The sequence below is a fragment of the Podarcis erhardii genome (assembly GCF_964252035.2).
Source record: "Podarcis erhardii genome assembly, chromosome: 3".
In the NCBI taxonomy this organism is placed as follows: Eukaryota; Metazoa; Chordata; class Lepidosauria; order Squamata; family Lacertidae; genus Podarcis; species Podarcis erhardii.
In genome coordinates this window covers 34,304,069-34,329,961 of record NC_138507.1, presented here as the reverse complement: position 1 = coordinate 34,329,961, position 25,893 = coordinate 34,304,069, and the positions used below count along the sequence as shown (strand labels likewise).

The 25,893-nt window shown below is 41.0% G+C and overlaps 1 protein-coding gene across 2 annotated transcripts in view; it reads left to right on the top strand.

Moving 5' to 3' along the window:
• The window catches only part of KHDRBS2 (KH RNA binding domain containing, signal transduction associated 2), a 354,578-nt gene that overhangs the window by 144,591 nt on the left and 184,094 nt on the right, over positions 1-25,893 (top strand). For both annotated transcript variants that reach the window (XM_081857320.1, XM_081857321.1), the window contains exon 3: positions 1,605-1,721. In XM_081857320.1, the coding sequence (XP_081713446.1) occupies positions 1,605-1,721 (117 nt within the window). The remainder of the gene's footprint in view (positions 1-1,604; positions 1,722-25,893) is intronic.

Genomic DNA, 25,893 nt, shown 5'->3' with positions numbered 1-25,893 from the left:
CAACAACAACAACAACAACAACAACAATTTGGCTTCTTGGAGATGTAACATATGTGAATATTTGCCAGTCTGTCTTTCTTTTTTAATCAGCTAGGTTGGGACACTCTACCATCAGTATTCTATTCAGTAAATCCATTCTGTAAGGAAATGGTTTGGGTCCAGAATATCACATGAAGCATCTTTTCCCTCTATATTTTAAATATGCTGGGGAGATCCTGCTCAAAATGCCATTTTTAAGTGATGCAATAATGGCATCTACCAGGAGGAGGACCTAAGTTTCCATATCGATGTGGAGTGTCTCTCCTGAGAGATGCACTCAGCCACATAATTGGTTGCTTTTCAAAAGCTGATTACAATCTGTCTAGATAAACACACACACACAAATTATACAATGCAACATTGTTGTTGTTGTTGTTTTAAAACTTAGAGAATAATAAATATATGTAAGAGAGGAAAAGACGTTGCAGTCATACCCCCCACCGGAGGCCTTCATTATATTCCCCTGCACTGAAAATGGAGCACAATTATTATTATTATTTAACCAGGGAAAAAAATATTACATTTCTTTAAATTCCTTTATTTACATGCCACATGTTACCAAATTCCTATGGAAAATTACTAGACTGAAAACAGAGGGAATAGCTTGTTATATCTGTATGGTCTTGCACTCTGAAAGATGTTTGCGTACAGTCATTGGCCATCTGTTTGATGGAACTGGGCCAGCATATGGGCTTTCTGCGTCTGTGTTTGTCTCTAGAACACTTGGTGGCTGATATAGTCAAATAGTCAAATATTGCACCAGTCTCTTCAAGAGAAGGGTTGTGGCTCGGTGATGGAGCACATGCTTTTTCTTGGTATCTCCAGGTAGGGCTGTGAGAGGCCTTTGCCTGAAAGCCAGGAGAGCTACTGCCAATCAGTACAGACAATGCTGTACTGACTTGGTATAAGGAAACTTCCTGTGTTCCTAAAGACAGGCTTCCAGCTTTTGTAGGATTAAAGGGATTACATTTATAACAGCAATGCATTTACCATAATATTTTTTACAAAAATAGTAAAGTGACTGATTTAGCAGCTGTTTGACCATAGATCTAGGATGATAATCATTTTGTACTGGTGATCTATCTAATTTTGTTCTTCCCTTTGTACAAGCTAATATCTACTCAGCAAATTTATGAGACCAGTTTAGAAGATATTCTGGAAGATATGAAAGACAGAGCATTCTTCTCCTGGGGGGGGGGTGTCCCGGGGGGGTTCCCAGCTGGTGCCTCCTCTTCATCCAGCCGGTCCATGACATCTTACATTCCCTGAAACCCTCAACACTGCTTTTGCCCTTATCATGGTTCTGCAATGGTTTTGGTGATCAAGTAGGGAAATGCAGTTGGAATATGGAGTTGAAGAGGGAAAAACAGACTTGGGAAGGAAACATTATAATCCTTCTTGCCACTTTGCACATCCATGGAATTGCATGTGCTTTGCAAGCTGAGGATGCTGTTCTGTTCTCAATAGTATACCATCTACAATATATTGCTTCTCAATGTGTACTGCACTTCCAGAAACCAACGTTTTCTAACTTCCATCCCTCCCTATTCTGTTTTATTTTTTAGTTTAATTTTGTGGGCAAATTGCTTGGACCAAGAGGAAATTCCTTGAAAAGGTTACAAGAGGAAACAGGTGCAAAAATGTCAATCCTGGGGAAGGGTTCTATGAGAGACAAAGCCAAGGTACTGTACCCAACTCTTGATTTTTAGCCATATCGAATGTAGACAAAGTCATTGTAATATGTCATTTGCTGAGTATTTAAATGGTTATGGTGATCTAACATTGTAGAAAAAAATTCTGTATAATGTTATATTTTTGAGGAGAAAGAACATTACTGGAGGTGTGGGTGGAATCACCCTGAAGTCTAGACCTCAACATATTTTATGGAAATAATGTGCATCATTGCAACTTAAAAATGTTCTCTGCAGTGATTAAGGATCCATGTGAATCTTTTATAACTGGATACGGTGTATAACATAGAGTTTGGATTTGATAGAGTTTGGATTTGATAGAGTTTGGATTTGATAGAGTTTGGATTTGATAGAGTTTGGATTTGATAGAGTTTGGATTTGATATCCCGCCTTTCACTCCCCTTCAGGAGTCTCAAAGCGGCTAACATTCTCCTTTCCCTTCCTCCCCCACAACAAACACTCTGTGAGGTGAGTGGGGCTGAGAGACTTCAAAGAAGTGTGACTGGCCCAAGGTCACCCAGCAGCTGCATGTGGAGGAGCGGGGAATCGAACCTGGTTCCCCAGATTACAAGACTACCGCTCTTAACCACTACACCACACTGGCTCTCCGTTTGCTATGCATGTTCCTAGAATTTGTGTTACATGAAACTCAGAACTTGGAACTGAGTTGACAACATCTTGAAACTTGGACTGCATAGTAATTATCATCTGGTTGATTAATCACACCCTTTGCCTTTCCCTCCTTCTTAAGGCAGGGGCGGGGAGCCCTGGCCTTCTAGGTGTTGTTAGACATCTCTTGGCTTCCATAAGCCCCAGCTAGTATGGCCAATGATCAGATATTTCTTTGCTTTGCAATACTTGCATGCCACTTTTCAGTTACAATGGGTCTCAAAGCAGTTCACAATCAGATTTATAAGCATATTATATTGCCCTGACAATAAGAGACCTGGAATATTAAGCGTTATCATTGATATCATAGGGCCCTTGGCTCTGCTCCCCTGAAAGGTGGTTAGTCCTAGGGGCAGATGTTCTTCTAACTTGTCACCCTAGTCTACCAAGTACAGTGTTTTTGCTGACAATACTACTGCCACTGCTGGTCTGGTAACTGGACTAGCTATGATTCCCAGTTATTAGATAGATAGCAGCTAATGGATGACCAGTGACAGCTGAAATCCTCTCCCCAGCCCTGATGCTTGTGGCAGCTAAGGGAGATCCTGGGAAGCAAATATCCTTCAGAGTGCTGTCCCCAGTTCAACAGGTATTCCTGCTTCTGTTCTAGTCAGGTGGTATCATTGGCTCCCGGGCTTTTATAACTCTCAAACACTGCCCAATCCCCATGCCTGTATTGCTCTTTGACCAGCTCTGCAGCAATGGCCACAGAGAATTCACACACACACACACACAAAAACAACAACAACACACTCCTGAGATAGGCTTCCAGGCATATGCTTAGCAGCTAGATATTTTCAGTCTTTGTGGCAGCTGGCTTCCTCATCCAGTCTGACGTGATTGCTGTGATTTTTGTTCTGCTCCCCTGAAAGGTGGTGTCAGCAAAAGGGCTGCTGGTTGCAGATGTCCTTTATTTTGCTTTCCCTGGCCCTCCAGGTGTTCCTGCTGCCAATGCTACAGTCAGGGATGATGGAACATCTGGAGGGTCAGAGGTTTCCCGTTTCTGCCTTAAGATGATCAGGTATAAATGAAGGCAACATTTCTTGAAGCAGGCACAGTGCCTGCATTTAGTGATTCCAATCACTCTCCTTTATTGTTGTGTCCCAGGCCTGGCATGTTGTAGCAGTTCCACTCAGTTATTTCTGACACTGCTTTCAGAAATCCTGGTTTACTTCTACTTTTCGGTTACTCCCGTCATTCATTTCAACACAATAGAAGAGAAACAATGAGTTTAAGAGAGGGGGAGGGATCATTAAGATTCCACTTTCATCAGTCTGTTTAATGCTATATTATTATCTCTTGTTGCCAGTTTGTGCAAAGAAAAACCAACATATTTTTAAAAGTTACAGTATATGATTAAAATAAACGGGACATTAAATATGATGCTGTTAGTATGAATGGACATGTTTGTTCATTGGTGCAAAGATTCCAGGAATGATTAATTCACCCAGATAATGTTTCTAGAGTATATTGCAGATGTTGGTGCTAGCATAGAGCCTAGCAAAGAGAAGCTACTTGAGACTTCGTTATGGGCACAACTCACTGGGAAGTTCCTGCATCTTTAGGACCAAACTAGATGTTATGTGTGAGCTCCATGAAAATGGGCCTGTAGGCTTTTCCCTCCATGGCTGAATCCAGCTTTGGGGGAATATTTGAATTTTGGTTGCATTGTGGTACAAAGGGTAGAATCCAGCACGCATACTCTGACCACGTGGACCAACTTCTCCCGCAAACATACACTGCTACTTTGTGAGAAAGAAGGAAGATAGGAATTCCCATCACTGAATTCTCGAAGAAACTTTGGTGCTAAAATCCATTTATAAAAGAATGGGAGCTGCACAAAAACTCTACTGTGATTAAGAGAACCCTCCACCTAATCCTAAAACTCCAGTTACCCATCACCAGTTTTATATCAATTCAAGATGCATGCTCACTCTAAAGCTGTGATCTTGTAGAACAGCATGGATCTGAGAAGAATTGTCTAAGACCCCCAACCTTGTACCCTCTAGATGTTTTGGTCTGCAAGAACCATCAACCACAATCTGCATGATTTAAAACAATAAAAGAGATGATGGGTGGAGTTTTGGGAGAGAAATAAATATTTTTTTTCTCATTGATTCGCCTATTGTCCCCCCCCCCCACTCCTGCTACAGCACCGAATTTCAAAACTTTTAGTGCCTAAATTGCCAAGTATGGTTTGTTTGTTTTTAAAAAACCAGATATAAGCTGCTTAATGTGATGAATACAGAAGGGAATTGTGCCCATCATAAGATAACAACCAATTTCCATTGAGTTCCTATGACAGGTGGAAATAACAGGCCCTCCAACTGGAGAACTATGATTACCATTCTGTCTCATATGATGCCTTTAAAGCTTGTCATCTCTGTGCTTGCATTACAAACCTGTAAGTCATCTCTTCTTTGAGTGTTAAAAATGAGAAGATTTTAAACATTCAGGCTTACAATCCACCCCACCCCCCTTCTACTCCCCACCTTGTGTTCTTATCACATCATAAAACAATTTCAAGCAGTCTGGAAGAAAATGATGAAAGAGAACAATTAAAACCTATAGACAAGTGAAATCTGATTACAAGTGGACTTATATATAGGCATCAATTCACTGAAATTGCATATGTGGTATACATGTTTTCTAAGGTAACAATCACTAGTAATTATATTTGTGGCCTACCTCTGAGGTTGTTGGGAGTTGGAGTCCAATAACATCTGGAAGGCCCCACTTTGGTTGTCCCTGTGTTACAGCAGCAAAAAGCCTCAAAGCCCACATTTGAGTAACACTTTTATTAGAACCAATCAAAAAGTAAAAAGAAAAAGTGGGAAACTCTCAGGAACTCTTCATCAGGCATCATGGATATACAGGGGTATACTGTGTGTATAACATCTGTATTTTTGTTGCGGTTACACTGATAACTACAACTTGGTACATGAATCAGGGGAGGATGTTAGGATTCTTGTCCCGTGCTTGCAGTCATAGGATTGTTTTTTATCCCATGGTGGTATATGTTTTCATTCCACATAGTGTAAGGTTACCAGATTTTTTTCAATGAATCCGGGGACACTTTTCAACTTCAATGGATTTTGTATGGGGACTGATTTGTAAATCCGGGGAATGTCCCCGGGAAACGGGGACGTCTGGTAACCTTAACATAGTGGGAAGTGACGCAGACAGGATGTTTGTATTACTGTAGGATTATTGTCCTTTGTTCTTTCTCTTCGCTGTCTAAAGAGAAGGAGGAAGGAGCTAAGTCAGAATGCTCCGAATGTATTATCTGTAAATAAAGTAGTTTACCCAAAATGCTGTACTGCTGAGCCTGTCACGCGAACTGCCAATACTCTGCAGAATCCTGAAGTGTGCTGATGCCTCTCAGAGGTATCCGTCACTGTGATCTTCGGGCTGGAGAATGCTTTTGAAGCTCCTGAACGAACGACCAGGAGGGAGAGAACATGCCAGTCAGGCACGTGTCTCTATCAGAGCCCTACTCGCATGTAGGATGCTCCTGACACTGGTGGGTCTTAATAAAGGTGTTATCCAACTACAGGCTTTGGAGATTTTTCCTTATGGATCAACATGGCTACATTAGCTTTCTAACAGCACAAACACACTCACATTCTGAGACCTCAAGACCTCTTATTTGTTTCTTCTAACATTGATATATTTTACAGTATGTCTAGGTGCTCACATTAATCATGACCTCTTGTGTTACTAAAACCCATCAGCTTTGAGTGAAGTAGTTTGTGAATTTAGATTAAAAAATTATATGCTTTCCCTCAAGTAATACTGAGGATGTTTGAGGTGGCTTGCTAAATCACAGGTGTTCCATTTGCCATGAGCTGTCCTAGGGCAAAAACAGTGGCCACCATTAACAGGGTAGGAGGGTCTATTTGAGCCCCATGGAACAGAAGATGTTAGCAGCATTGTATTAAATATAGTTGTACTTACCTTCCAGTCCCATAATGAAAGCTAATGTTTTAATAACATTAAATTGTTCATTTTGATTATTGAAAGATATTGCTCAATAAAAGCGCAGCAAATAAGACCATATAAAGACTTAAAATTTTATCATTTTGAAAAAAAACATATTATCTATTCTGTGTCTGCAGGGACTTTATTTTTAACTACCTTTCATTATTAAGACATAAAAAATACAATAACACTGAACATACTAAACAAAAATGGTTCATAGAAAACCAAGTTAAGTCCAAAGCAGAGAGGGAGACGCCTTATGCATAAATGAAAAGGAGGGACATAATCTTGTTAAGTACAGTCTGGTGAAAGCGGGGGCATGGTTCGGACCAATCAGTCAAAGAGTCATATGTCATAGGCATTGCCAAATAAAGTAATAATTCACTGGGCTAAATGGCTTCATATGTTGTTTGCTCATGTACGTCACAAAGGTCCACCAAGTGGCAGCAAAGCCATTGGTTTAGCATTCCCCTTCAAAAGCTTAAGATGATAGGAGGTTTTTCTGAGGTGGCTTTCTTATACCAGCAGTTCCCATTAATAACAGAAACATCCTTCCATCCCTGTGTCAGAACCAGTCTAGCTGCAGCTACAATGAAACTTATGAAAGGTTTTAAAGGCAGGTCAGCATTAAGTCTTGAGAAAATAGGTGGAAGAGTCTAGGACTGGCGAATGATAATTTCACTTTCCTTAAGCATTTGTGTCCAGAAAGTAGTCGCATGGAGGCACGCTCACCACACGTGCCAATGTGTGCTAACAGCAGCACATCCTTTCCAACAAGTCTGATCATTTGTATTCTGAACGCATTGAAAGATATTGCACAATAAAAACACAGGAAATGACACTATATATAGACTTAAAATCAATTACATTTTTGAAAACACATATATATTTTATGTTTGCAGGGACTTTTAACTCAGAGTTCATCAAAAACATGACACGATAATAAGTAGTACATTCCATAAGCCCTAAAACATGGCTTAGTTGGACTGAACATTTCCTGGGCTGTACTGTACTGAAATAGATTCCCCTCAAAGCCCTTTCGCTTAAAACCCTATCAGTATTTTCCTTTAGTGGATTTTGAACAAAGAATTCACTTGCAATCGAGCAACTTTAATATAGTAGTTTGATAGAAACCCAACTCCTGTGTAACTTCTCTCTGCAGAGTTTTAATTTTTTTCCCTACAGGTATCATTGCTATATGGTATAGGAAAACATGATATTTGACACTTTGTTGGATCTAGGCAGTTATTCACACATGCTTAAGTTACAGAGCAATTCACCGCTACTCCTTAATGCTGGACTGAAGAGGATTTAGATTGAGTGGGCAGAGTTGTCTCTCTCTGCTCAGCTCTGCTGGTTGAGGTAGTGTTCCACTGGCTGCTAAATGTACAGAGCTCCACTGAGGTTCGGGGCAGAAGTCTTATTAGAATAAAGTTATAAAAAAACTCAAACAAAAAAGGAGCTGGTCCCTGGCACACCCCCCCCACCCGGTAGCTAACTTAGCCCTCTGAGGCCTGGGGCAAGTGTACCTTGGCTGTCCCCCTTTCTGCATGGGCCTTAGGGTGAGAAGCCTGCTGACAGTGTCTCCACCTGCCAGAGGAGCCCAGCAGAAGGCCCCAAAACAGGTCATTGAAAGGGTGGGGAAGAGCTGAGTGGCCTTGGGATCCAGTGGTCTCACAGCCAGAGCTGACTGGCACAGGGAGCTTCCCGCGCTGTCCAGCACAAAAAGTTGGTTCAGGGATCAGGCTGGGTTGCCCTGATGCACCACCTTCTGCTATAGCCATCAAGAATGTTGTGGCTGCAGATTCTAAATCCACACACACACACACACACACACACACACCGAGCTTGGTGTAAGGTGGTGGTGGATCACGTTGGCTGTCACCACGAATTCTGTGCCATCAATTTCAGTGAGGCTGTGGGTAAAACCACAGTGCCTAGGACTTGCCTATCGTATGGTCGGCGGTTCGAATCCCCGCGGCGGGGTGAGCTCCCGTCTTTCGGTCCCAGCTCCTGCCCACCTAGCAGTTCGAAAGCACCCTTAAAGTGCAAGTAGATAAATAGGTACCACTTTATAGCGGGAAGGTAAACGGTGTTCCGTGTGCTGCGCTGGTGCAGGCTCGCCAGAGCAGCGATGTCACACTGGCCACGTGACCCGGAAGTGTCTGCGGACGGCTCCGGCTCCCGGCCTCTAGAGTGAGATGAGCGCACAACCCTAGAGTCTGTCAAGACTGGCCCGTACGGTGGAAAGGAATTGCTGAAACAGTTAATTGAAGTGGAATACAAAAAGGCGTGAGGAAGTCAATGAAACAAGTGAATGAAAGCTAAGTTTGGAAATATTAGAAGTGTTTTTAATTGTTCTTGTTTTGTTTTGTTAATTCAATGTTCTATGTAGTGTTTTTGTTTTTGTATTTGTTTTTGTATTGTATTATATTGATTTGTTTAATTTTTTTTCCCTTTCTGTAACCTTTAAACTCTTAATAAATATTTTTTAAAAAATAAATAAATAAGACTGGCCCGTACGGGCAGGGTACCTTTACCTTTACCTAAGGCTAACTTGAGTGTGCCGCTCAGTTTTATCTTAATTGAGTGCTTCACACAAATCCTTACTGGCCTCAGCACAGGAAATTACCTGATTTTGAAGGAGTTTTTGTATTATGCAGTAATATAAATATATCAATGATCATGTATTTTAGCTTTAAGCCTAACTGGAGTTGTAAAAACAGGCGTGTATCTCTATATGTAACAAAGGGTTTAAATATCCATGAGTGCATTCTCATAAAAGCCTAAATAAATTATATTGTCTGAATTCCGCTCCCCTGATCAAAAAGATTAAAAAGGAAATGCAAATGGACCAAACTGAACCTCTCAGTGTTATGCAGAATATCTGCCATGCAGATGGTGGTATTGCTTTTTGGGGATATCTTTTTCTAATGCGTTCCATGTATCTCTGCCCAAATACATTTAAATCTTGGCAAAAATTAATAAATAAATACATTTTTCAAGGGAAAATAACTTGATTGGTTAAGAAAAATTACTATAGAAAACAGTATGGAGGTAGGCAGAGGCCTGTCACAGCTGGGCCTCTGTTATGAGGTATTTCAATTGAAGCAGCTATGTTTTATTATTTCAAAAGTGTGTAAGAAATGGATGACTCTAGAACAAGAAATATTACATCAAACACTATTGTGGGTCCTTCCAATTTACCATTTAAATACATTCTTATTATGAAAAAAATCATAATCTATTTACATTGTGCATGCTGAACACATAGGGAAATTGGCAATGCCACATACCACCTATCTGCTTCCCTTTATTTCCACTGGGATCCCATTCAAAGTTAAGGATATGGTGTAACACAGCATGATACTGAAATGGGAAAAGAAAGACAGGTTTAGATCGCAGAATTTATACAGTATTAAAAACCCTATTACTTTGGAACAACGTAGGGTCATAGCTGGCAACCCAAACCTTAATTAGCTACAGGCTCTCCGATTTAAATCTTTATCAGTGAATCACATTTGAAGACTCAGGCCAATAGTGAACTTAATAAATTTGAACTTTTATTGTTAAACTAGGGTGCTTCTGGAAATTGGGTAGTTTCTATTATATATAGGGAATTTATTGATTTATTAGTTGCATTCCTGACGGGTCTGAAAACTTTTGGAAACAAGTATATATATTGCTATAGGTAAAGGGACCTCTGACCATTAGGTCTAGTAGTGACCGACTCTGGGGTTGCAGCGCTCATCTCGCTTTACTGGCCGAGGGAGCCGGCGTTTGTCCGCAGACAGCTTCCGGGTCATGTGGCCAGCATGACTAAGCAGCTTCTGGCGAACCAGAGCAGCACACGGAAATGCCGTTTACCTTCCCGCTGGAGCGGTACCTATTTATCTACTTGCACTTTGTGCTTTCGAACTGCTAGGTTGGCAGGAGCTGGGACCGAACAACAGGAGCTCACCCCGTCGCGGGGATTCGAACCGCCAACCTTCTGATCGGCAAGTCCCAGGCTCTGTGGTTTAACCCACAGCGCCACCCGCGCTATATTGCTATAGTATAGTATAGTATAGTATAGTATAGTATAGTATAGTATAGTATATTGCTATAGTGGAGAGCAAATAGAACAATATGTGATCTTCTAAGCCATATAAATCTGTGTCTGAATATATATAGAAGAATGTTGACTAGAACTTCCACTTAGGTGGCATTGAACGCATGACAGTGTTGCCCCATATAGGTTCCAAGATGGCATAGAAATGTTGTTGGCATGGTTGTGGGGCAGGAGGAACATTTCTTTCACCTGCGATGGGAGTGCCCACTCATTAAACCAAAAAACAACCAAACTTTTGATGTCGTGTGCTTTCTCTTATTCTAAATACTTCTATACAAATGACTCTGCAGCTGTCACTCTTGAATATATGGGACAATCATACTCAACAACTGCAATCCAAAGAATTTATAACATGGCTGTTGGCAGCAGCTAAGATATCTATATGCATGGAAAACGCTGCAGGATCTACGGATATCTTTATGATATACTTATGTAAGGACCCTGTTGATTGCAGAAAGTATAATGCATAATGTGAAAGTCTTCAAAGATTGGGAAGATCCGGAACACTTTCATACTGTGTGGCTTTCCCACATGGCAAATATAGGCATCAAGGGAATAATAAATTTATTTATTTATTTATTTATTTATTTCCCACCCATCTGACTGGGTTGCCCCAGGGTGGGTGGCTTCCAGCCCCTATAAAAACACAATAAAGCATCCCTTTGTTTTTATTTTTCTTGTGTTTTTATATTTTATGCATAATTGAAATAAACATCCCTTTTAAAACCCTTGTGAAATTAGTAAGCAGAATTAAAAATATCAGCTTGTCTAAGCAGATATCAGCTTGTAAAGGAAAGGAAAATCAGAGATTTAAATAAAATGAACGTATTATATGGAAACAGTTATCTGGAATGCCTTTCCCCATGTAGAAAATAGAGTCAAACATGAGCAAAGACCATAGTGTACTTTCCTTCAAAATAATTGACTGTCATGAAAGCACACGTAAATGAGCAAGTGACATAAATGGGAACAGGAATAGCATAAAACATTATCTGGATGTGCCAAAAGAAAGGGGACGAGTTAATCGCACCTCTTTTTGGCCAGGATCCAAAAAGCTACTTTAGACATGCCCAATAGGCTTGAACATGATGTATTTGGCTTTTTTTGCGCTTTAAACAGCAGACTTTTATGATGCCATATCACCAGGGATGCACAAATATTCTCTCTCTGTGTGTGTGTGTGAGAGAGAGAGAGAGAAAGAGAGAGAGAGAGTGCATATTTCCTTTGAGCACTTAAAAAAACTTGAGATCTTGCACTGGGGCGGCGTATTCTCAAGAACCAGGTGTGCTTCTTGAAATCAGTGGGGACATGGCCATCTTCGCTGATTTTAAAATGCAGATTTAAGCAGGTTCCATGCCACAAAATAGCTGGAGGGAGTCAATGACCCACGGCTGAAGATCCTTTTACCCCCATGGGTCTTCAGCAGTACATTGCTGTTTGCCCTTATGCCATCTCTTTATTTTTGCAGTAGAACTCAGATACTACCCATTGTTCTGAACAACCAAATAGGACTACAGTGGTACCTCGGGTTACATATGCTTCAGGTTACAGACTCCGCTAACCCAGAAATCGTACCTTGGGTTAAGAACTTTGCTTCAGGATGAGAACAGAAATTGTGCTCTGGCGGCATGGCAGCAGCAGGAGGCCCCATTAGCTAAAGTGGTGCTTCAGGTTAAGAACAGTTTCAGGTTAAGAACGGACCTCCGGAACAAATTAACTACTTAACCTGAGGTACCACTGTACAGTCTCTGTTGATTTGTTTTAGACAATGAATGCTCACTGCATCCCTGCATATCACACCCTTGTTGAAATCCCTTTCAGCTGTTAAGGCATGAAAATTTGCTGTTGTAAAGGCATGGGTGGTTGAGATAACCCTATGCCAGGGCCTCAACCTTGGGCATGTTGAACTGAGTTGATTTTTTGATACCAACTTTTGTGCTCCCAGTGCAAAACAGGCTTTACTTCTTTTATGAGGCAGGTGAAAAATAAATGGATAAATGCATTAAATAAATAAATTAAAGGATTCCTCCCGGTATTTATGGGAGCAGGTGTTTTTTCACTCCTCGAGATGTGTTGTCTCTAGTTGGGGATTAGAAAATACAGGGCTTTGTATATGTGTTTCTGTACCCATGTTGTTTGTATTATATTGAAGCAAGGTTCGTGTTTAGTCATGGTCTCCCTTGACTACAGAAATAATTTGTTATAATAGATGTTCCTAGTCGCTTGCGTGGGGGAATGAAGGTCAAGTGCAAACTACCCATTTTGCCTATTAGCTCTGGGAGCCTGCAGTCCCTGTTGTGTAGTTGTTCACTCCTGGGCCTGGCTGCAGGGCTGGATGATACTGGATTTGTAGTAGAGATTAAGCCATCTGCTTCACTTTAAATGTTTCCTGCTGAAATGATTCATGAAGTGGTATAATATTTGAGTGCAATTAGTGGTGGCATTTTCAAAACTGAATAACCAAGAGGGCAATTTAACCTTCTCTGAGGAATTGCATACTCCAGGGCGAGTTCTTTTTTTAAAAAAAGATTACATTGTTCTAAGGGAACACTTGGCAAATAATTGCAGCAGCCCTGGAACAGATGCTTTGAAAGAGGGCCTCATGTTATTACTTGTGAGACACAGTGGTGATAACTAAAGTATCTAATGCCTGCTTCAAATCTGATGTTAGAACAGACTTTTGTATTTCTTCATACTACTACTGTGTAATATTTACAAGCAAACTAAGGATCTGCCACAAGATTTGTTTTCACTACCAGGATTTAGCATGCAAAGTATTAAATAATAAAGAAGTATGGCCACTGCAGATGCAGGTTAAATTTCCTTTGATATGTTAGAGATGAAGAGAAAGTGGTTCAGAGCAAAGAGAACTACTTACATGCATGTTGTGCTTGTTTTTAGTCCCGCAGCCTGTTTTTATTTTGTAAAGAAGTAAAGTTCTGGAATAAGTGAATTTCAAGTTGATGCAAAGCTGCCTAATTTTGCAAAAAGATTTTATTTCCTTACATTGGACAGAATCTGAGACAGAATTGTTTAACTGATCCATTTGTGTCACAGCATAGATGCCAGAGAGTTGGTTAGATACTGCAGATTGTTGTGGATGAAGGGTTATCTGTAACGAGAATGGGGTCATTGTAGGAACTCTAAAGAAAGGCTTTGCAGCCAATTATAGTATGGGCACAGTTTTCATGGAAGGTAACTGAACCAAATGCCTTGAAGTATGGATGGGGAGAAGTCAGACCTTAAAGGGGCTAGTCAGTTGCCTGGGTTCCTTCATCAAGTTTTCTTTGAAGAATGGCACAATGAAACTTTCAACATATATTTGAAAAAATAGGAAGTTTAGATAAAAATGGAATGATAATACTAGGAACAAAAATGTGAAATAAAGTAAACAATTGACATATTATGATGCTGGTGTATGATGGGTCTTTTGAGAACCATAGTTCATTTTCCTTGAAGGCCTTGCCCATCTGCATTTCTGTAGAGCAATGATTTATAGTCTAAAATGTTTTATTTGTTTTCATGGAACTCCATTAACTCTGGATTTTGATACTGTTGTGCTTTGCTTTATTATTGTTGTTTTCAGTGTTTTACATATAGATAAATGCCAAAGAGCCCATTTTGAAATATTTGCAGCAATTATGTTAAATCCCAGTTCCCCCTGTGCTGTGTTTATCTGTACTCCTGAGAACCATGATAAATACTTTTAATATGCCTTAATAGGTTACTGTTACAAGAAATTCTTGTGCTTGCCACTACTGAGACAGCATTACATTAAATTACAGTGCAGACAATTAAATAGAATAGTGGGGAAGGGGTATCAGGCTTGGAAGAACAGCTAGTTGCAGCCTTCTGTAATTCAATTCCTTGATCAACATAATAAGGGAAGATGGTGAGTGGAATTTAGATAACTAAGGTAGATATGATTGTATTTGTAATATCTCCATCAGGGATTAATGCTCCCTTATTCGGAGACATTGATTAGCCTCTAGATTATTTTTCTGATTGATTACTGTTGTACTGCAACATCCCTTCTTCATATATCTAACCAAGATCAATATCACTTTATAGTTAGAACTTCATCTTGGCACAGTTATGGTACAATCAGCAGTAATTTGTGGTTCCTCGATAACAGTTTCAAAGAAAATGTGCACAGTCTGTTACTTCGGCTTGTAGCCATTTATAACTAGGAGGGGGGAAATTAACTTCCCTTGCATCTTGTCTGGAAAAAAATATGAAGCATTAGTTGTACATATGCTTGGGCATGAGCATCTTTCTCAGGAAATTTGTCTGTGAGTTATCATTTCGCTTCAGAGAACATGGGAGAGATTAAGGTATGCAAAATTCATCCAATCTCTTTCTTGCATAACTCATACACAGTGATTCATTTGTGTAAAAAGATAGTGCTAGGACTCAGTTCTAATAGAGATTCAATAAGCATAGACACAGCTTCTAAAAAAATGAACTTAAAACTGCTTTAGGATTCAGACGCATCTTAGGCCTAGAACTCCCAACTACAGTACATTTAGCCATTTTAATACAGTGGTACCTCAGGTTAAGAACTTAATTCGTTCTGGAGGTCCATTCTTAACCTGAAACTGTTCTTAACCTGAGGTACCACTTTAGCTAATGGGGCCTTCTGCTGCCATCGCTTGATTTCTGTTCTCATCCTGAAGCAAAGTTCTTAACCTGAGGTACTATTTCTGGGTTAACAGAATGTGTAACCTGAATTGTCTGTAACCCGAGGTACCACTGTAGTAGCAAAATAACAAGCAAGGCTCCACCCACAAGAGGGGGCATCTGACCCCCAGGAACAGGACCCACTTTCTCTTTGTGGCTGCTGTTAGAGGAAGACTTTGCCATGACAGTTCCCTCTCAAACCATTTCTCACCTTTGCTATTTCTCATGAGCGCAAGGAAAATTGCACTCAGATGTGTCCCTAGCTGTCAGGCGCAACAGAAACCTGACAAATCTATCCCATTCACGTGGCTCTAATCCACATGTGACAGTTTACACAGTACTGTAGGGTAGGGGTTCAGGCAATCCCAGCCACACCTTCAAAGCATGTGTAATGGCACTTTGGGGCTGTGCAACCTCTCTTTACCCCCAGTACTGATTTGTGGGGTGGCCACAGCCCACACTGGCCATACATTTGGCAGGTTTAAGGGGCCGTACACGTGTATTGGTGTAAGCACACAGATATCTGCCACATGAAGGGAGATCTGGACATTGATGGGCATGGCCCCACCCCCGTTTCACCATGTCAGGGATATTCATTTGTAGACCCCTGCAGAACATTTGGTTCTGATTCCTACGATGTATTTCGGGGGGGGGGGGAAATAAAAAGTAGCAAGGAAGCAAGATGTTGGCCTTCAGTCTTGGCTAGAACTGTCCTTTTGACATTAGCCACAGCCAGTGTAACTAGCCAGCAATGATGTAGAGTGCAGCTGAAGCTTAGAAACAAAGTAGAGGTGAGGTCCTGTACTAAAATGTCTCTATGCAGAATTCATCCCAACTTTTGCAGTTCAGGGAAATTGAAGAACATGGTTTTTGTATTTGAATTCCACAATGATTTGAAGAATTTCTAGTGCTCCTTTCAGTCTCTTTGTGTGCATGTAGCAAAATGCCCAAGGCTCAATTCAGAATCAGCTTGGTATTTATGGATTTTCTCAGCAATGATTCTGAAAAAAGTTCATCTGTTTTCTGAGACTTTTATTCAACTTTGTAATTTTGATGCATGTGCACAGGTGCATATTATCACATTTGCCCCTCGGAATTATAGTTTTGTCTGGGGTCCCAGGTATGGCTTGTGCAACTCCACCAGGTTATGATATGTGTGCACCATAGTAATATTGTTCATGGGAGCGGACCTCAAATAGTTTCACAGAAATTAATGAAAGATTCCTCAGAAGTAAGGACTTGGCATTAAAAATAACACACTTTGTAAGTGCCTGCAAAGTAGCTTGTGGCGGCGGCGGCGGGGGGGTGGTGGTATCTTTTGAACACTGCCTGCCCATGCATAGAATCTCATTTAACATCCCAAGCTGCAGAAGTCTGAGGAAATAGCACTTGATTCATAAGGCAGTTGAATAATATGAGCCAGACAGATCCATATACGGAACATCAGTTACATCACTACTGTCTGTCTGTTTATTTACTTCCTGTATTTCTTACATTCCCTTCATCCAACGGTCCCAAGGAAGGTTACAGCATATCAAAACAAAATATAATCAGAACAGCTATTAAATGGCAACAACTCCCACCCATAGCCCCAAAACAAGAACTGGACATTTGCAGGAGGCATGCTTTGATTTCAAACAGACTGCTATTAAACATTCTAGGATAAACTGCATCTTAATTTGTTACACATGTGCACTAATTTCTCATCAAGCTGTTTGCCTAGGGCTCTATTTTGGCAATCTATGTCGGTGTAACTAACCATACAAAGGAGACTTCTCTTCACAAAGGGGGAACTAATATGAGGCATAACATTAATTTTCACTTAATAGAAGCTGGGTATCACTAAATGATTCATAAGGAGCTGACAAGTGGTTTTTATTTCAAGTTTCCGTCTTTTTATATCAAAAAATGTTAAGCAGTCAATTTCTTGCAAAAAAACTGTCTTGGATTTAATAACATTCACAGGCCACATTTCAAATTAATTTGGTCTGTTAGATAATCTCTTACTCCTTTTTCCACATCAGTGATATTAGAGCTATAAATAGTAATAAGGTTGCAACACTTGCAACCTCTGTATAGCAGCTGGGCTTGTCTGGAATCACCCTGGCCTCACTCAATTCAAATGGAGTACTTCCTCTTCAAGGTCAAGCTCTCAAGCAACTTGCAGTGGAAGCCACCTCTGGTCACTGGCTATTAAGCCAGTCATGAAACCTCTTCTCCATTAAGCAGTCTTAGCCGTATGATCAGACTCAATAAAGTTGTAGCAACAACAGTTTTCATGGGTGAACATTGGTTTGGGCATTTTCAGCAAATGTTCCTGAAAACCTTACCTCTTTTTGTTCATTCCTGTTCACTGGCCTCTTCAGCAGCTGCTTTGGTGCCATTAAGAGAAGTGGGTATGTATCACTGTCTACACGATCTGTATAACCAGATGTTATGGAGCCACCTTTCTGAGTGGGCAAATACTTTTGCTCCATTTTCCCCATGCTGAACAATTACTAAAACTGGAGGGGTGCATTTCAAGGATGCATGGGTATGGAACTTTTCATGAAACACGCCTACTAGCAATTTCAGTTGTAAAGGCATCACTTTCAGGTCTCGATTCAACGTGCCTTGGGCATTGAGAAGCCCTCCATAGGAGACCAATATTGAAGCACGGCTGGTATGTGAGTGGGTGTCCATGATTCCTGAACTCCGTGCATGTGCTTCAGATGGATGATTGCCAAATCACCTGTTTATAAAGTGTGTGGGGAGAGCAGTGATAGGGAAGAGAAAGAATCACAAATGCATGGTGGTGTTCCCTTGTTCTCAACAGATTATTAGCATTGCCAGAGGGAAGAAACTGCCTGGAATCTCTCCCTTTTTTTCCCAACTCAGCAGGGTTTGGAACTAACTTTGGAAGGACAAAAAAGGAGCAGCAACAAAAGACCAAAAGGATGCAAAACATCAAAAAGATGAATTCTTTGAACAGTAAAAGTTATAAGCCCACTTCACTCATTATTGCTCCCATCTTGCTCTACATGGAAGGGAGGAAACACTGAGCAGCCCCACCCACTAGCATCCACACACTAATGTCGCTTGTGACAGAAATGTTGTGGAAAGACTCAGACACTACTGATAATAGCACTCTTTGGGCAAATGAACATGGGTGCCATACTGAATGAAGGGACTTTACGGGATCAAAAATGCATTTTTGTTGGTTGCAACTTTCATTAGGGGCACAAGATTAAGGTTCCTCTCTCAAGGCACTGTTGTTTTTGTCCATGGAGTTTTCTTGGCAGGGATACTGGAGTGGCTTGCAAGTTCCTGCTCCAGGTGGATCACGTTTGGTCAAAACTCTCCACTATGACCTGTCTGTCTTGGGTGGCCCTGCACAGCATAGCTCATAGCTTCTCTGAGTTATTCAAGCCCCTTCGCCATGACAAGGCAGTAATCCATGAAGGAGTTTGACCAAACTGCGGGAGGCAGTGGAAGACAGGAGTGCCTGGCGTGCTCTGGTCCATGGGGTCACGAAGAGTCGGACACAACTAAATGACTTAACAATTACTCAAGGCACTGTCTTAAAGGACAGATGTTGCCTTGATAGAATAATCTTAATCTTCTGCCTTTGAGGAAGATTATCAACTAAAACATCCTTAGGGGCGTCCCCCCCCCCAATTAAGACTATTACTCTTCATAGAGGTTGCTCTGCTTGCAATTTTTTTGAGGTTTTGCCTCCCTTCTTCTTCTTTTGGAGGTAGCATTAGCAACCTGTTGTTGTACCCTGGGAACTCTGGATTGGGGCCAAAAGGTTTTTATTTTGTAATAATTATGGAAATAATGTTCCTTCATCCAGCAATAACCGTTGTTACTGTGAAAGGGAATTTAATCTTGATAATCTACACACAGCACTTTCTCGACTTTTATTCCTGTAACACAGAGTGGTCTAAAAGTGGGCAGTGTAGTTCCTTCTCCCTTCCTGCTGCAGCTTATTGGTTCTTTCTTTTCAAGTACTTCCTCTGATCAAATTGCTAACAGGCAATATTAGTTGTTTAAAGGTTTCTCTTTCCTCCCCCCTTTCTTTTAACCTTTATGTATTTAAATGGTCATGACCTTCTCATCAGTTGATAGACTGGACAATTGTGAATGCTTGAATAGTGCTCCTTTTTTAAAAAAAATAAAAAATTACATTATTTTCAAAAGGCTAACTCTCAGTATTGGTGGACTCACCTTTAGGAAGGAAAAAACCCCTATATTAATCATGACACTTCCAGCCTTTAAAAACACAGAGACATCTTATATGTGTCTTCGTGGTATTTTACTCCCTCCATCTATATAGTGCAAAGGAGATTCTAGATTACATGGTACAAAAGGCAAAGGTCATATATTTGCCTTTTAAGCTCAGAACATTTTCATTTCTCTTTGGGCTATTGCAGCAGAACTTACTGTTCAGAGGCAGCTGCCTTCCAGCAGGTCACACTATCTGCCCATTTAGTCCAGTATTGCTAGCTCTAACTTGTGGCAGCTCTCTGGGGCCTCATTGGTATGTTCTCTATGCAAGTTCCCTATGAAGAGTGCATGGTATATTCAGTAGTTTCCTGCACATGTGTCAGGGACTGGGGAGAGGAGGAGGAGGAATGCTGGAGACCGCCTCCCCAGCTTGATCCTTCCAGGGAGGAGGAAGAGGAAGACAGTTTAGATTTGCAACAGGGGTTTGAGGGAGGTCACAACTCAGAGGCATATGAAGGGGAAAGTTAGAAAATAATGGGGGAGGAGGGGGAGGAAGCACCAGGGGGGTGACAGCTGACGGACACAGTGTCTTTAGAAAGCATTCCAGACCCCCCCTCCACTCCCAGAACTTGGCGAGCCTTGAAAGTAGGAGAGCAAAGAGCTCAAAGATAGAGGCCATGTAGCAGCACCCATAGGAGAGACGATGAGATTGACAGATGAGGAAGTGGGAGAGACAGGGGTTGGAGATTCACTTGGGACAACACCGTTATCCAAGAGTACAGTATCTCTGTAAACACTGAATAAACAGTGGACGGTAAGAAACATTTCCTTGTCTTTGTACGTTCCTGGGCAACCAGCTGGGAGTCGCTGGCAGCAGCCTGACAGCATAACAGTCTTAACTTAGAAGAATAGCATTGCCAATGTGCCATCATTGCGCAGAGTACTCTTTGCTCCGCCCATCCCCCATACCTTTGAAGCATGGCTGGAAAAGAATGGAGACAGAGCTGGCTGAGGATGTGAGGGCTATTGGACATGGCATCCACAGTGGGCCTCCTTAACCTGGAAGAGGCAGGACCTAGAATGCTTTATCTTGACCTTCTTGAGTTCTTTATGCAAAAAAAGAATAGCAGCAATGTCGGGGTGGTGGGTCCTTTGCCAGTTTTGTGGTCTGGGCAAATGTTTACTCTTAATGCTCTCTGGAACTGGCCCTGGGTGCAGAAAGAATATGCTCCAAAAAACATTTATGAACCTTGTGTAGGTTGTGAGATAGACGGGTCAGTTCCCAGTTCGTCTTCTTTTTGATATGGGGCACACATCACCCTTGCCACTGGGATAATATAACATCGGGGTTGATAACCCCCAGAGCTTTCTGACCTGTGACTACTTTGCTGTGGCTGCCTGCTCACCCACCCAAGCAAGCAGCTACAGGAGCAAAGAGAATGACCAGCAACTTCCACTAAGGTTGACTTCTTCGTCTGGGCCCAGAGGGACAGGAGCAAGGAAACTGGCAGAGTCAACAGCAATGAGGGTGAGTTGGGGCTACTTAAGGAGGGCCCCTCCTGGCAGCTCAGGACCCTAAAATACCTTGGAACTGGAACTGTGTTGCAGAGTGCTCAGTATTATAAAGCTGAATCATTTCTACACGGCACTGGAACCTGCAAAGCTGTGATACCTACTTAGAACATAAATTAATTAGATTCCTCTCATCTCTGTCCCATTTTCACCAGCTTCATAAAATGTAAGTGTGTCTGATCTCTATACCCATAATGACTTACATACACATGCACACAGACTTTTGGGTCCTGACTGTGGATTTCTCATAGGCATGTGGTTGGCCACTGTGAGAGCAGGAGTTGGACTATTGGAGGCTGTTATGGTCTCTCAGACAGCCACCTTGGATCAAGAAAAAGAAAAATCCTGAAAGTGGTAGCATAGCAATGTCCTACTTTGGGAGGGTGGAATACCAAAATAAAGCTTACACTAGGAGTTGGCATTTTTATTTAGGTCAGAATAAAGGCGTCACTTGTTTCCCAGGCCTGAGACTTTACCTAGGGATCCACTAACATAGGAAGCTGCTTCAGTATAGTCAGATCCTTGGTAGTTCAGTACTGTCTACACTGACTCAGTGGTGTCGCAAGGGGGGGGGCGGCGGGGGGCAGTGAGCCCTGGGCTGGAGGGGTGCTTGCCCCACCAACCCTGGGTGTGGCGGCGTGACCAGCCATCGTGCCGCCGCAGCTGCATGTGGAGGATTCCACCACCGTCCATACGGTGCTCAGGCAGCGCCGGTGGCAAACTGTTACATACAATGCATACACTGTACATAGCAACGCCGCACATGCGCCCTACGTAGTGACGCCATGCATGCATCGTACGTAGTGGTGCAACGCGTGCGCAGCTGGTGGTTTGTCCCGCCCCAGGTGCCGGTTAGCCTTCGTTTGCCCCTGCACTGACTGGCAGCATCTCTCCATGGTTTCAGAGAGGAGTCTTCTACAGCCGTACTAGGAAATCCCAGGGATTAAACCTTCAGTGTGTGTTCTACCACTGAGTCCTGGCACTTTCACAAAGTATCTTGGGATACATTTTCTCTCTCTAATGAAGACCACAGCCCTCTAAGGAAGTGGCCATTGGAAAATAGTTCTCATCATCTGCCATTCTCTTTCTGAGATACTCCTCTCATGTTTAGTTGCCATAGAGAGCACTGTGGAAGAGATGCCTCCAGCTCCACAGAGAAAAGTAGAAGAAATAGTGTTGCACTGAATGTTTGGGGAGACTTAAGCAAGGAACTAGAATTTATTATGCTATTTAAAGTTTGCCTCAAAGGACATGTGGAAATAGCACCTTTAAAATTTATACAGTTATTTATAAAGACTGTATAATTTTATCTGAACAGGATGGGAACTTCAATTTTTCATATGCAGTAATTTGCACTATTCTGATAAAGTAATTGCACAATGGAATTTATGATGAATTGGGTTTTAGTATAAATGTATTAGGAAGACTAATGCAGTTGGAATTTTCCATTTTCATTCATTTGTAGTGCAGATATTTTCTGCTTTAGTTGTAGGATCTAGATTTTCTTTTTTTAAAAGCAAAATGATATGCAACCTTTGCTTTGAAGATTTATTTATTTTTACTAATTGCCTCTAAAAAGGGAAATAGCATAGTTTCCAAAGCCACAGACAGATATCTTACTATTATTTTGTAGTCTGAATATCTACATAACTACTTAAGAAAAAAAGATAGAAACCAATTAAGAGATATATAATGGAGACAAAGTTTCTTTTTCAGTGGATAGACTATTCATTTCTTTACAAGAAAGCATGAGAAACAGATGCACAAATATTAATAATGTTAAATTATATATGCATTTTTCTTGTTAATGCTGACCATATTTAGTGAAAGTAATCCAAATGAAATTCAGTCTGGGGTAGCTGAAAATATTAAAACAATGGGAATGATATAACATCTGGCTTACTATTAATTATGAAGATATGAGTTGCTATTTTGTTTTTAAAGATAAATTGTATTTTAAACATTGTGAAAAGTCAGTTTATATTCATTTGATTTAAGTTAAAGTAAGGTGATAAGAGAAGTAAAGGTTCTCCAAAGCACTACTGCGAAGATAAACAAAATTTTGTTTGATTTGATTTGCAGTGATGGGACCATCACTTCATTTAAAAGTAATTGTGGCTGGAAGTTGAAAAGTATTTGAAAAGCAATTTCAGCCTCATATTATGGCTTGCTATGCGAGTGCCTAAGTGCTTATGATGCTGGTGTTTTGTGACACTGCAGGTAAAAGCCAATATGATTAGGATGGAAACACTAGTCATGTAACATATTGGTATTCAATTTTTTTTCCTCTTCTGTACATTACCCAGATAGCACAGCATATGCATGTTTTAGATTACAGCAAAGGCATTTCCCCAAGAAGAGGTAGATTTTTCTTTGACAAGTCTTAGGCATTTTTACTAATATTGTTTCATGCTTCAAAATATGAATTCAAAATATTTTGTCATCACAAGTGTCTGTTAATGTTTTATGGTTTGCAGCCTGCCACTAGCGTTTGTCTAAAAGATGGAATCTGAGAATATTTTGTGATACTGAATATATATATAGTGGTTACGTAGTTTTATCAATCTTTTTTTATACAAAGCCCTGACTGCTAGAGTAGTTTCTGCTTCGAATCTGGAGCCTCAAAGAGCCAAGCTAGATGTGACATTTGTCATGGTGTTTAACCTTGTGTGACTGATATTTCTATGAAATAACCATGGGTATAACCATGAAATAACTATGGGTAACTTAGAGTGGGACCATAGTATGTGGGGCGGGGGCTTTAACCCATTCCCTCCCCCACTGTTTATATCAAAATTCTACCCCGCTGCAAGCAGGAAAGCTCCCACTGGGTCTGAAGATAAAAATGAAAAAGGGCTCTCTAAAATTACACACACACACACACACACACACACACACACAATATCAAAGTCTCTGAGATTCATTTCATTATTTTGAAAGGAGCTACTTAAGAAGTATATAACTGAAGCTATCGATTTCTGTGTGAGAATATCACAGAATAAATAGGACTTTTCTGCTAGTGGTCAAACAATACAACAATAGGCCTCTTCTGAAGTAACAAAGAGTTAAACCTTTGGCCATTTGGACCTCCAGATGTTGCTGAACTACAGCTCCCATAATCCCTAGCCATTGACAATACTTGCTGGGGCTGATGGGAGTTGTAGTTCAGCAACATCTGTGGTACGGGGGAGAGAAGCAGAAGTTCCCCACAGATGAGTTAAATAGTAGCATCTAGTTTCTTACACTGTTCCTAGATCCTTGACTGAAGGACTCGCAATTTTTACGTGGCTCATCAGACACACACCATAACATTATCATTCGGAAAGCTCAGTCACACATGAAGGCTAGCAGAAGAACAACTGACACAAAAGACGAGAAGCAATAAGCATAGCTCTGGGCAATGTTTTCTCTCTCACACTCTCCTCTGTACACAGCAATAGTTGTTATTCCTGAGTTTATAACTAGAAACATCAACCTTTTGGACATTTTCTGCACCCCCCCCCCCCGGCCTGGCAATGCATTGTCTCATCCATTAACAGAATGAGCAATTGCAATGACTCAAGTGATGAAGTGTTGCCTTGAAGTTTCTTTGGCATCAGATGAATCCCATCTATATTGCAGCTGTTACCAATACATTTCAAGAATCATAAAGGCATTATTAAGAAGGAATTCATTTTGGAATTCTGTAAAGACATTTTTATGAATACATTATGGCACTTAAATGCATGTGCAATGTGAACATTTTGGTCATGCTGTACTAATACCGCTCCAGTTGTTCTTTTTACTTTAATGCAGTTTATTGCAAAATGCTCAGAATTTTGACAGTTTATCTTGGTGATGTTTTTGCTATATTCTGCAGCTATCTGAGATAAACTACATCAGCTATTTGCTATATATTAGTGCCTGTTTTGCTATCGCTGATGTATTTTTCTTCTTGTTGAGATTGATGTGAAATATACCTGTTGTTTTATCGTACATGTTAAATTTCAACAGTTTGTATGACTCACTCTGGGATGCTATTGTATTGAAAAGCACATAATAAATATTTTAAATAAAATAAATATGGTAATATCCAATGTTAGTCATACTCAAAGGAGACCCGTTCAAATAAATCAACTTTTTAATGAGGCATCTTTAACTGGTTAAAGACATGGTTAAAAATTTACCAGTGGATTTATGATAACTCATTGTTTTCAAACTAGAGTTTGACTAATTCCTTGTTCCCCAAAAGGCATATTCTGGTACTAACACAGGCATAATGTAGGTTTAGACATTGGCTGCATTTGCACGACATCATAACCCAAACCCAGTGTGGTGTAGTGGTTAAGAGCGGTAGTCTCGTAATCTGGGGAACCGGGTTCGCGTCTCCGCTCCTCCACATGCAGCTGCTGGGTGACCTTGGACCAGTCACACTTCTTTGAAGTCTCTCAGCCCCACTCACCTCACAGAGTGTTTGTTGTGGGGGAGGAAGGGAAAGGAGAATGTTAGCCGCTTTGAGACTCCTGAAGGGGAGTGAAAGGCGGGATATCAAATCCAAACTCTTCTTTTTCTTCTCTTCTTCTTACTGGGACCATGAGGACATGTGGGCTCCCCCCTGAAGCAGAGCTCGCAGCCACTTTGGTCTTTTCCAGTCATTTTTACTCCCACACCATGCTGAGCTAAGCCATGGTTTGACTTAGCATGTCATCCAAGCTCCTTCCTCACTAACCATGAGCTGCAGCCATGAACAAACCACACTATTGAAAGTTTAAGTGGTATAAGAAAACATAACAGCTTTGATCTATATGGCGGCAGCAGAGATAAAGTGGGGGGGGGATACGCTCGCCAACCAGGAAACAAAATGTTATGTGGAGGTTAGCATCTAACAGGGGGAAAAATTACTGATTTCTACAACATATTGACGATATAATAGAATAAACATCTCTACAGCATTAAGGTAAT